Source organism: Trachurus japonicus, chromosome 22, assembly GCF_045865225.1.
Source record: "Trachurus japonicus isolate A0001 chromosome 22, Traja_1.0".
NCBI lineage: Eukaryota > Metazoa > Chordata > Actinopteri > Carangiformes > Carangidae > Trachurus > Trachurus japonicus.
The window spans coordinates 14,318,943-14,330,688 of record NC_140928.1 but is presented as its reverse complement, the minus strand read 5'-3'; the positions used below and the strand labels follow the sequence as shown (position 1 = coordinate 14,330,688).

The 11,746-nt window shown below is 42.6% G+C and overlaps 3 protein-coding genes across 8 annotated transcripts in view; 2 read left to right on the top strand and 1 right to left on the bottom strand.

Annotated features, from left to right (window-relative positions):
• Nucleotides 1-2,790, bottom strand: part of fancm (FA complementation group M) — a 37,392-nt gene extending 34,602 nt beyond the window's left edge. For both annotated transcript variants that reach the window (XM_085768393.1, XM_085768394.1), the window contains exons 1-4: nt 1,698-2,790; nt 1,443-1,615; nt 627-704; nt 323-481 (exon numbers count right to left, since the gene is read on the bottom strand). In XM_085768393.1, coding sequence (XP_085624519.1) covers nt 323-481; nt 627-704; nt 1,443-1,615; nt 1,698-2,391 — 1,104 coding nt within the window. In that variant the 5' untranslated portion in view covers nt 2,392-2,790. The remainder of the gene's footprint in view (nt 1-322; nt 482-626; nt 705-1,442; nt 1,616-1,697) is intronic.
• On the top strand, nt 2,686-5,543 carry iqcc (IQ motif containing C). Of its 2 annotated transcripts, none has more exons than XM_085768399.1 (5): nt 2,686-2,791; nt 3,006-3,149; nt 3,553-3,898; nt 4,439-4,560; nt 5,305-5,543. In XM_085768399.1, the coding sequence occupies exons 1-5, from the start codon at nt 2,750-2,752 to the stop codon at nt 5,338-5,340; spliced, it is 690 nt and encodes a 229-aa protein (XP_085624525.1). In that variant the 5' UTR covers nt 2,686-2,749; the 3' UTR covers nt 5,341-5,543. The 2 variants fall into 2 exon arrangements, with proteins under 2 accessions (XP_085624525.1, XP_085624524.1); XM_085768398.1 differs by having other exon boundaries at nt 3,553-3,907.
• A 531-nt stretch (nt 5,544-6,074) lies between these two features.
• On the top strand, nt 6,075-11,649 carry dcdc2b (doublecortin domain containing 2B). Of its 4 annotated transcripts, none has more exons than XM_085767398.1 (15): nt 6,075-6,134; nt 6,427-6,721; nt 6,846-6,897; nt 8,294-8,364; nt 8,890-9,021; nt 9,135-9,269; nt 9,430-9,469; nt 9,630-9,695; nt 9,888-10,056; nt 10,152-10,261; nt 10,391-10,459; nt 10,830-10,889; nt 11,013-11,090; nt 11,174-11,251; nt 11,353-11,649. In XM_085767398.1, exons 2-15 carry the CDS (start codon nt 6,438-6,440, stop codon nt 11,401-11,403), a joined length of 1,395 nt encoding a protein of 464 aa, XP_085623524.1. In that variant the 5' UTR covers nt 6,075-6,134; nt 6,427-6,437; the 3' UTR covers nt 11,404-11,649. The 4 variants fall into 4 exon arrangements, with proteins under 4 accessions (XP_085623524.1, XP_085623525.1, XP_085623523.1 ...); XM_085767399.1 differs by lacking the exon at nt 6,075-6,134 and adding an exon at nt 6,154-6,304; XM_085767397.1 differs by lacking the exon at nt 6,075-6,134 and adding an exon at nt 6,154-6,308.
• Nucleotides 11,650-11,746: the final 97 nt, after the last annotated feature.

Below are 11,746 nucleotides of genomic sequence, written 5' to 3'. Positions count from 1 at the left end.
AGGATAAAACCAAACCAAATGTATTCAGCAGGGAAAAGTTTGAATATAAAACTAAGTTTTGTCTAAGTCTGAAGGTGCATCATCAGCTTGTGTGTTTGTGCGTTCATCACTGATACAAATCTGACTTAAACTGAAAGACGCAAACATAGATTAATGAAGTATCAGCAAGGAAGAAATACATCCTTGGTGCTTGGCATTGTATGAAAAATGTGCCTTTTAGAGCTACCCTTCACTCTGACTGTTAAATCTGAATTAATTTGTGGGGGGGGCAGCAGCTGTAAAGGTGCTTTGCTAATTATGATGCATCACTGCATGGGCCTACCTGCAGGTAACGCTCCTGGTAAGCAGAGAGGGCCTCTCCCGGAGGAACCACCACTTTCTCCACGCTGCGCTGATGGGAGTGAGCCCGGATATCTGGACTTTCTTCTGAACGCAGTTCAATGTGGGAGATGAGCAGGTTGGAGATCACCGACTGCACCGCCTGCAGGGATGGAGTAACAGAGAAATGGTGGAAGTGGAATCAGATTCAAAAACGATTAAATCGAGATTGAAAAAATATAAACAGGGCATGTTTAACTAAAGAGACAAAAGAATTTACAGGTAAGGATAGTGTTTATTGCTCCTACCTTTGTATCTCCACCTGGAGTTGCACTTAGAGCCAGGATGCGAAACTGCAGCGTCTGGCTCCCCAGCTGTCTGATCACCTGAGAAAGCAGAAAACATTTGATTACTACAAATATTGTATGTATTTAATGAACTAGAAGTGTTAGAGTGAAAATACTGAAAGACCTCCTTGCTAGAAAATAGAAAATGCTATTAGAGAATATTTTATTTCACAAATGTGGATATAGTAAATCATGCAGGAAGTTTTCTGGAATCAACTGAGAAACTAAATGGAAAAATAATTTTGGCTGGTCCAGTGAATTAAAATGACTTTAAAATGGTACTCCATCACACTGATTCACAAACCCTACAAGAATTGCCAGCAGTTATAACAGTTATAGCTAAAGCACCTTCACTGCTGTGCCCAAATGATGGACTGAGGGAAGATAAAGAGGTCTGACCTCAGCCTCCGTGCTCTGTAATGCACTTTTTAAAACCACCTCTCACATAAGGGTGAGTGTTACTTAATGAAGAGATGTTCTGAGTGGATTATCACTTTACAATCACTTTATTGCAGGTCCACGATAATTATTGGCCTCTGATCGGATCTGATCTCAGCGCTAAGACTCCAGTTTTGTGTTTTTTATGTTGATGTGCTGTTGTTTTGTTGTTGTTTTTATAGTATATTTGAATTATTCTTTACAATCACTGTGGTACTGTCATTGTTGGTGGAACAATATTTCATTTTTTATGGTGCATAAAAAATGACAATCTTCTAAATAGTCAGCAGTGATGAATAACTGAAGCCAGCTGTGATCACCAGTGGAAGGATTGTGTACCTGACAGAAAGCGTGGTTTCCAAGTGCTTTGTGGGCTTCATCGATCACCACACACTTGACCTGCTGAGCCGGGCAGGTGTCTCTGGTCAGATCGTTCACCATCACATGAGGGGTGAGGAAGAAAACACGCTTGGTCCTCCACAGCCCCTGCCTCTGCTTTGCTGCTGTGCTACCTGTGAATTTTAGTAGTTGTGTTGTTAATAATAGCTTAAATGTGAAAGAGGTATTTGTGACATGTATTTTTTCTTTTTTTACCTGTCAACTCAGCCATGTGTTCCTGTGGTATCCCCATCACTTTATAACAGGCCTCGATCTGTTGTGCCACCAGGGGTTTGGTGGGAGCCATGAATACAATCTTCCCCGTTGGATACCAGCGGTAGAAGTTGTACATAACCACAGAGGCAATAAAGGTTTTTCCCAAACCAGTGGGAAGACACACCAGTGTGTTTTGAAACAGAGCAGCCTCTGATATCTTCAGCTGGTACTCCCTGATGGGGTAGTTAGTGGGGTAGATCCATACCTTAGCTGAGGAGCTGTCAAAGCCAGGGAAGTCTGGATATGTCTGCACACCTGACAAGATGGGAGAGAGGGCTCTACTCTCTGCTCCTCCAGGGTTGTCATCTTGAATAAAGTTTGCATTGTCAAGCTGCAGAGACTTTTCAGCTTCGTAGACAGCAATCAACATGAGATCATCGTCGTCATCCCCATCTTCAAAAGCCGGTGTGGGGGCCTCTGTCCTCACTGTGGTCTGTGATGTGTTTACAGACCCCTGGCCTATTTCGGTCCATAAAGGATTTCGAGGAGGGTGTGTTGGGGCTACCTGAGCACTGCTGCTTGGGGTTGTTCTGCGCCGTCGAGCGTCATCTTTCCTCGGTTGAGCAGAGTTGTTTTGGGGAACTGCGGCTCCCCAAGTCTGGAACAAGGTCCTCTGATGTGAACCAGTGCTCATTTTCTTCAGCCGTGGTGGAAAACAGTGAGAAAAAGTGCCATGTGCCCAGCAGCAGCAACATTGCAAACTGAATTTACAAACACCGGTACTCTTCCGCTAACGACTTTCCAAAATAATACCCCACTTACATAACGACGGGTTTATTCCGGAGTAATTCCGACCGCTTTAGTACAGTCTATATTGCAAAATTATATTTTCATTGCGTCCATGACAATTCACCCAGCTAAATGCTCGCGGTTTATGCACGTCGATGATTTTTTACAGGTTCACGCTTTTAATTTTTGAGTTTCACACCGGAAGTAAATCAAAAGTTTGAGTTTATCTCCCGCTTTCCGTAGACAGTCATGTAACCAAAACAATGGACAGAAGCAAATGGGAGGAGGTACTCATCCATTTTCAGGTAAAAACGTTGTCTAATTATCCCCGTTTACAAGTCGTAATGCACAGGAATTCATCTTTATACTTAAACAAATGCTGCCAATTGTATGCTAGTTCGGGACATTTAGCTACTTTCGCTAACAACAACAACAACGGCGTTGATGTAAATAAATCGAATCGTTACTGCTGTTACCATAGCGCTGCTGTTACCATAGCGACTTTCCTCTCCTCTGTAGGCATGTGCACGCGGACATTTGGTGAGAAACGAGGTGCGTCGTGCACGAGAGGATTTTGAGGACATTGTCAAAGAGATTGATGGAGGCTTGACCCACCTACAGTGGAGAGACACGGTTCTCCCCACCCCCCACTTCACGGACACTGTAAGTAATTAGAAATGTCATGAGTGGGTTTCAATCGGTTTCAATGAGCTTTTCTTTTTCCTTTTTTTGTAATCAACTTTTTTATTGATTCCATACAGCATCGTCCCATCAACATTTTACTTCCTGTTCACAATTTTTCCAAATATACAGAATATACTGTACTCATATTCCGCCCAGGGGAACAAAGACAGAAATGAACTCAGGCATAAACTCACCATTAATCATGAAGTACTTTTTCCACTCCTACCCTTATTTTCACACTTTGTTGCAGAGTCCCTTTTCTCCTGATGGAGGGTAATACAGAACATACGAACAATATATGTTACATATTGTTCATAATACATATGAACAATGAACTTTTCTACACTTTTATAATGTTGTGTGTCTGCTCACGCATCACCAGGATGGTCCATTTCCACAGCCCAGCAGTGCTGCTAGCACACCTTCAGGTCCAGGGCTGGATGCCAGTATCAGTCCCCAGAGCCCAGCAGTATCAGCAGCGGCCTCAGGGCAGGAGAGAGAGCGGGATCACGACCTGTCCCTACAGAGGATAGAGCCTGAGAGAGATGATTCAGAAACCAAAGGCCAACACTGTCTGTCCAAGGATTGTTTCACCAGCGGCCAGAGACAGAGTGGTGTGAGGGACCAGGAGGGAGATAAAGATGGAGGGATGATGGAGAGCACAGAAGACTCCACCACAGTCTGGAGCAGCGTGGAGCTTGATGTGAACTACACTCACTCTCACCAGGGTGAGAGAGGTACATATATCACTACTGGCCTCTGCTTATCTCATTTAAACACAAAATGTTTTATATGTTTCGAGAAGAAAACATTTTTTGGCTTATTTATGGCTTTAGTTTTTTCACAACCAATTAAAGCCTATCCCCAGGACTTTCCAGGAGTCCTCATAATGATGTTTTGTCCTAGTAACAGTCCAGAACTCAAAGATGCACAATTTAGAAATATAGAAAACATATTACCATACAGTACTTAGTTTACTTAGGCAAGGGAAAGTGCCGATTTTCCTTGATTAATCAATTTACTAATTCTTCAGTTGCGAAAAATATTGACATTAGGTGTAAGCACAGCAAATATCCCTCAGAAAAAGACCTGTTCTATGACATATGACATGTGAGTGAGTGACCTCTGTCAAAAATGTAATAGCTAGAAAGTTGTCCAAAGATGTTGACCATCAGTAACCTTTTTAAGATTCATATATTTAAATTGACTCATATCTAGTGTAATGAAAAAAACATTACAGTCAAAAGAATTTGCCATCTCCCCTCCAGGTCCGCGGCAGTACTGCTTGGCTCAGGAGGTGCCCCATACACCAGAGGCCCTGCGTCTCCATAGAAACACCCTGACCATGGAGCTGGTTTGGCTGCAACAGGCCATAGACAGCAGGAAAAAGGTAAGGTGGCAAAAGGGAGAGATGTAGTGTTTCCTAATATATATTCAACAGTAGCAGTCTCCTGCTGTAAGGAAATTGCTTTTGCTGCGGGCCACAATTTATTTTGGTGACCTGGAAAACGAATCAGAACAACAGGTCCAAGAAACAGCATTTCTCTCCGAAAAAATACCTGCACTGTAAGAATCAGCATAGAATAATAACAACAACAACTAGAAGCCAGTCAGAGACTGCAATCAACATGGTCAGAAAGCTAAAGTAACTAACTTATTAACACTGATCCTCAACCTATATGCATGCTACATGTTCTGTGTGTTAAGCACATAATTCTCCAAGGTTGTGTCTTGGCATGTTCAACTGTCTGTACCCTTTGGACTCAGACTCTGATCAGCTGACTAACTTATGTTTAACCATAAAGCCACAAAGAAATGCAGCTGCAGAGGACATAAAGGTCTCAACATAGGAAGCAATGTTTAAAGACAGCACATAAGGTCAACTTACTTGAACACTGTAAAAGCAGGATTTGCTAATGTACCATAATGTTTAATTTTCTAACGCACCCATGCACTGAAAGTCCTCACTGTAATATTCTACCCGAAAAGAACATTGAAATAAGTACACATATAAGTAATTGTTTCATCTAAGTAAACATTTCAGATATAATACCAATACTCTTCGTTGATTTGTGCTCACCCAAAAATTATGATTGTTTTTAATGATTGTTTTCTACTTTCTTTTTCCCTACAGTATCTATCACTGAAGAATAGGTTGACCATATCCTGAGTGACAGCAGAGGTAATCTGAACTGGTGTGAGGACGGTGAAAGGCTTGGTTGCTTTTAGTCAACAGGATTTGCCATAATAGCATCTGAGATTTCCTGTTGTTATACCTGTATAGTAAATATTTATTATGTGCTTGAGGAAACCTGTACTGTGAATGTAATTTGCTAATGTAAAACAAAAAAAATAAATGTTATTTTTCTAAAAGTGTTTCTCTCTATTGTTTTTGTCACTTAAATTGTCCCGTTTTCTTAAATGGGGAGAGGCTGAGGTAGTTAACTATCATGTACGAAGAAGCTCTATTGAAAACAATTCATGGGAGGAACCACGGCTTGAAACAAGTCTGTGTCACACGAGCTCAAATTTCCCAGTTGGACTACAATGAATGAGCTCTCACTCGTCACACGAGGTGTTCATTACAAATATTCACTTTAAAGTCTCATGTGAAGATGCCGTTTTATGGTATTTATTTCATAAAAGAGCACGCAAGGAAAGAAGCAATGAAAAGGCAAAATAGAATAATTTCCATGGATTTTCAGCTGTGCTTGTGTCAACTTCTGGTTGTTCACAGGTGCTAGTTTCCATGATATATTAGGTGATTGTTTTTTAGGAAAATAAGGACAACTGAGTGGAGAAGTTATCTTATTGATTCAGCTTCACAACACAGCGACCCACCCACTCTCCCCTCCTCTGTCTGTCTCTTTTGTTGTGGTTGCTGCCGATGGTTTGGCCAGCAAGGCCAGTCATTGCTGGCTGTGCTGCCATGGCAACCAGGAAATACTCACCGCCGTCAGTGGAGTAAGAGTGTGTGTATGTGTGTGTGTGTAAAAGGGGGGACAGAGAGGAGCAGAACGTGTGTGGGAGTCCAGACAGACCACAACAAGAGAGGGGACTAATTTTCACCTTTTGCCTTCAAATCCTGCGATTTCCCTGCTTCATCCTCCACCAGGCTTGTGACTGACTGAGCAGTGTGTATCAAAGATCATGTGTTTGTATTGATGTGTGATTGCTTAAAAAATGTAACTGGAAACTATATGAGAAGGCAGATTAATGTGCTGTGTGTGTGTTTGTGTGTGTGTGTGTGTAACAGCCGGCTCAGAGATGGCTGCCAGCACTACAGCCATGACTGTCCTGCCTCCGGTGAAGAGCGTGATGGTGTACAGGAATGGTGACCCCTTCTACAACGGACGGAGGTTTGTGGTCAACCAGAGACAAGTGGTCACTATGGAGGCTTTTCTGAATGAAGTGACCCAGAACATCGGGGCACCACTGGCCATCAGGACGCTGTACACCCCCAGGCATGGCACTAAGGTCACGGACCTCCAGGACCTTCAGACAGGAGCCCAGTATGTTGCTGCTGGCTATGAAAGGTTCAAGAAGCTGGAGTGAGTACACGGCTGATACTGAGGGGGTCAGCCTTGTTTAACAGAAGACGTTCTGTCTCTGAAAGGAGCTTGTTGCTGTTGACTTTTATTTTTTATTCTATCTCTCTGTTGTCTCTATGTGTAGCTACCTGAACGTAGGAGCAAAAAAGCTGCCTGCTGCCCGCAAAGAGACTCAGGTAGGTGTTTTTTTTTTTTCTTGTGTTAACCACTTCCTATTATTCTTTAGAGGCCTGCAGCGCAGTCCATAACTCATTAATCCCAGTCTAACCAGGAGGAATGCACCACAGACCACACTGCACCCATATCAAATTGATCCATTTGAGCTGTTGCCAAGTCAAATAGGAAACCGAGTGCAGGATTTTCCATTACCGAGCTGAGCTCATATTTGCCTATAAATGTGAAGGCATTGTTATGTTGGCATTAGTAAGATTAGATGCACTTTGTGTGTGTACGTGTGTGCGCTCAGGTCACCCTTTACATATAAAATAGTATTGATGTCACTGGTTGTCATGTTATTTCCCATAAATAACAGGACTATGAGCGTGTTGTCCATCAAGTAGTTAATCAGACTTTTCAAGTAATTACATCTGGATTTCATCAGAGATCAGAAGGCCATTTTTTTTCTTTAGAGCTTAGAATTTGAACTTGAATTTTTTCTGTAAATTGAATGTATGCAGCCTCCTAATATTAACACAAAATGCTGATTTCAAAGCAACATATAAAACCACACACACAGAGCCTCTCAAGCCGGCAAGTGCTCGCTTTGTATTCTGAGCAGCTGGCAGGAATGAGTGTTCAGACGCAGAGTGTGCTCTTAAGTCTGAGGCAATGTGTTACTTTTCTGCAAAACATAAGAGAGTGGAGAGTAATTGTGTGTGCCTTGGGTGCCTGCCATTTGGAAAGATTTTTTTTTTCCAGGGTCCTGGGTTTTAAAGCCCTAAATGCCTGTGTTGTGGTTGCTGTGGAGCAAATGCAGGAGGAAGTGTGTCCGTATGAGAGTGTGTTTGATCCCGCTGCCGAGACAAAGAGTTATGCTTTCACACAGCGTTATCAGGGCTGCGTGCATGTCTGGGCAGGCCTCGTGCCCGTTTCCACCGCCCTCTCTGCTCGGACACACTGTTAGTGTAAATGCATTAAATGTCTGGCCCCTTCAAAGCAAAAACAATAAGGGATGATGATCAATGTCTGCTTTTGTTCTGAGCTGATTGATTTATTCCAGCTGGGTTATCGGGAGCAGACGCAGATTTTGCCTCCACAGTTCATTGATATGGGGCGACATGGGGAACAGTGTGGAGAGGAGCCCACAGATCAGATACGGCGCGTGAAAGTGCTGCTGAAGAAGCCTCCGAATGACGATGGTTTCCATGGCGGCAGCTTTGGAGCTGACATGAGCAGAATAGTTAGTCAGTCATTTCACATTTGAGATAACTGATTTTGCTTTGACGGACGTGCAGTGTAATTGATGTGAGGGACACGGGTGACGTAAATGTAATGAGGGGAATTTTTCAAAATGACAAGATTATGGTGTTCTGCTGTACCATGCATCTGATTTTTCTGAATGTCTCCCTCCAGGCGAAAGTAACCCAGAGGCCAAATGTTTCAGCCAAGTGGAGGAAGTTTATACCTGTGCCTCTCATTATACAGTGAGTTGGACAAACTACAGGCAAACACACACATTTGATGATCTAATTATCCACAACCACACGTAGGGAGAGAAACTCATTTTTGAATATTTATCTTAAAATGAAGTATCTACATTGACTCTTATTGCTGTAATTGTTTTTCGTGTCCATACTGGAAGTGCCTCTGCAGGCGGGCTTAGTCAAATCAAATGGGTGACTAACAAAGTAACTTGTTTTTAGTCAAATCTGAATGCAGCATAGCTGTGGGGATGTCTAACTGTGAAATATCTCCCTGACTGTATCTCCCTAACTATAGCTTTTAAGGGGGAAAAAAATCTATGTAAGAGGCGAGCTATTGAATGTTTTGACATGAAATTAGCTACAGATGCCCATGATGAAGTTTTGACCGTGTCCAGTGGAGACAGGGGGAGCAATTACAGTGATCAAAAAACTCTTCCTATGAGCAGATGAGTAGGCTATTGTTTCACACAGATTTGTAAAAAAAAACAAAACAAAGTGAACCTCTCCTTTAATGCCTTTGTCCAGTGTTTTCCGTAATGGAGACCTCCTGTGTTCACCATTTCGATTCATCATTCCTCGGGGCATGCAGCAGGATCTGGAGCAGATCCTGAGTCTGATCACAGAAAAGGTCAGCTTGCGGACTGGAGCTGTTCGCAGGTCAGTGACACCGACAGACACACACATTTAGATGTATATAAGTGTGTGTATATTTATAGCCTCTGTGGAGTATAAATCAGCTAAACACCCCTCTAACCCATTTTCTTCATCAGGTTGTGCTCTTTGGAGGGAGCCACTGTGTCCTCAGCTGGGGAGCTGGAGACTGGCCACTGCTATGTTGCCGTGGGAACCGAGAGGTTCAAGAAACTTCCATATGTGGAGCTGCTGGTTTCAAAAGCCGCAGAGAGGTATTGTTATGCACGGTCTCTTGTGAATGTGTCTAACTATTCAGCTTTAGAGAACAAAAACAATCACTGTCTGACAGGAGGGGATATGAACACAAAGACAATGCGCACTTTTATCTCCTGCTTTTCTTCACACCTTCATTTTTTTGTCTTTGTTTTGCAGATATTACCCAGGAAAGAGAAGGCTGCTGAGGAGAGCTGAGGTACCTTTAGTTGATATTGTGATTCACTCTAGTTATTTTCATTGTTATAACACAGCCTACGGTTCGTTTGCATCATTTCAGGACTGAATGGCAGCACTCAAAAGATAACTAAGTGAAATACAAAACCAGCAAAGGACATTTTTGTGTGTGTTTTCCTCAGAACAGGAAAGCAGGAAGCGGTCCAGAAGACCAGTACAGTGACTCAGCTCTCCTCGACTCCCCAGAGGTGAAAACAAAACTAAACAAAAACAAAGAAACAGTCCTCCTCTGTCTCATATCCACACTACAGAAGCTATATAGGGACTCTTTATTTGTTTGGTGCATGCTGCCTCATACATTTCAATATGCTAGTAAGACAAACACTGCAGGTTTTTCTTTTTTCTATTTGTAACACTCAGTTGCATCGTATCAATTTCAGTGTGATGGTCGGAGGGTGAAGTCAACAGGAGATGAGGCTGCACCTCCGCAAGACGCACAGCAGAGGAGCAGGAGACAGGGAGCTGATGAGACATCCGCATTCTTTGCCAGGCCGGTCAAGATCCGCAAGAACAGAGGACAGACAAGACTGCCTCTCAGTAACGGATCTGGTCAGAAAGACCCCACACCCAGCCCCACATCACATCGAAATTTATCTCCATGTTCAAAATGAGCATCATTCATTTTGTATTTCTGTTTATTACAGTTCAGCCTAGTGTTTTTAAAAGAGCGGCACGGAGGAGGAGGGAGGAGGTACAAGGAGCTGAGGAGGTGCAGGAGGATGAAAACACAGCCACAGAACTCCCTGTTGACCAGGTTAACACACCAGTCAGACTCTATTGTATAGTGTTGTCTATTGTTAAGTCTTATAACTGTGTGGCACAAAGCTCCTATGAAAGATTAAAACATCATTAATCTTTATTTGTCTCTCATTTCCTTGAAAAGAGAGTGGCAGAGGTGGTGGAGGATGAAGAACTCAACCACACAGGCGATCCTCGGCACGGCACGGAGCAGGTAGACATGACTCAAATCATTTTTTCCACATCAATCCACCGAGGGTATCATTCAGAAAATGATCAATTCCAGAAATTAATGGATCCTCGATGGTCTGGTTGAAAAATGAATTAATTTAGCCTATTTATATTGTGCCCTTGCTAGATTATAGTCTAGACGATGTTGAGTGATGAATATGTGACGTGTTTTCATCTGAAAATGGAAAAGTAAGCCTGCAATCAGACCAAGTCAGTCCAGAGGGACATTACAAGTTCTCTAAGTTGATATTCCTTCATTTCTATGTAAATCAAAATGAATAAGTCACTGTAACAAACACATTTGGTCCTCTATTCTGTGTGTGAAAAGAAAATCCTGTTGTGCTTTTCTCAAGAGATATGCAGAAATGATAAACAGTGAACGAGAACTCCCACACAAACACAATGGAGAACAGGTAAAGTGTGTGCGAGCAGCTGGTTACATTTAGATAGTCAGAATATAAGTATCCAAATGAAAATGATTTGACTTTTTTGTATAAATGGGTTCAGAATATGATTTTCTGTTTGTTTTATTTAAGGCTCAGTCATCAGAGCAAAATGGTGTGGAACAGACAAAAGACTCTGCCAGGACTGAGGAGCCCATTGTTAATATACAGGTATACACACAGCTAACTGCTTAAAACAATTTGTGACAGCTTAGTAAAATTAGTCAGCGATTAATGTGTCTCTGATTCGCAAGGAACCGGAGCTGAAGCACACGTCTTCAACACCCAGGCCTCCATCATCCACCTCTCAGGGAAAGAACGGGGCAGAAAAGGCAAGTTTACCCACCTCACATGTTAAGCTAGTGCACGGACCACTTTCCTCTCTTACCAGGCCGAATGAATATAGTATCTGCTTCATTACACTGTTTTCCAGGACGTCCTATCAAATACAGCAGACCAGAACCATCATCAGGACGACTGGTGAATGATGAGCACAGAGGATCCATCGGAGAGGCCACATCAGCATGATAACATCAGCTAAAAGCATTTCCTGTTTTTACCGCCTCAACGTGACCTATACAGCTATGTGAATGTTATCACTCGTAGTGCTTTAATTAACTGTGGTAATGAGCCAAGAACAACTTTAATACATGTTGTTTTCTTTAGAGGAGCAAATAAGAACAAACAGGACAGGAGGTGGACACAGTATCATAAACTCCACTGTAACACCTCTGCAGAGAGTTGACAGCCATGATAGCAGCTTTATCAGATTGTACCGTAGCCTCAGTGTGACATCTGATGTACAGCTGAGAAAGATTTTCTTTTAG

What these genes read in the sequence shown, in the direction of transcription:
- iqcc (XM_085768398.1), top strand. Translation starts at nt 2,750, where the DNA reads ATGGACAGAAGCAAATGGGAGGAGGTACTCATCCATTTTCAG. An exon ending in AGGTACTCATCCATTTTCAG is followed by an intron (nt 2,792 to 3,005) that starts GTAAAAACGTTG and finishes TCTCCTCTGTAG; the next exon opens with GCATGTGCACGCGGACATTT. An exon ending in CCATAGACAGCAGGAAAAAG is followed by an intron (nt 4,561 to 5,304) that starts GTAAGGTGGCAA and finishes TTTTCCCTACAG; the next exon opens with TATCTATCACTGAAGAATAG.
- dcdc2b (XM_085767398.1), top strand. Translation starts at nt 6,438, where the DNA reads ATGGCTGCCAGCACTACAGCCATGACTGTCCTGCCTCCGGTGAAGAGC. An exon ending in CTCTCCTCGACTCCCCAGAG is followed by an intron (nt 9,696 to 9,887) that starts GTGAAAACAAAA and finishes TATCAATTTCAG; the next exon opens with TGTGATGGTCGGAGGGTGAA. An exon ending in ACAAACACAATGGAGAACAG is followed by an intron (nt 10,890 to 11,012) that starts GTAAAGTGTGTG and finishes GTTTTATTTAAG; the next exon opens with GCTCAGTCATCAGAGCAAAA.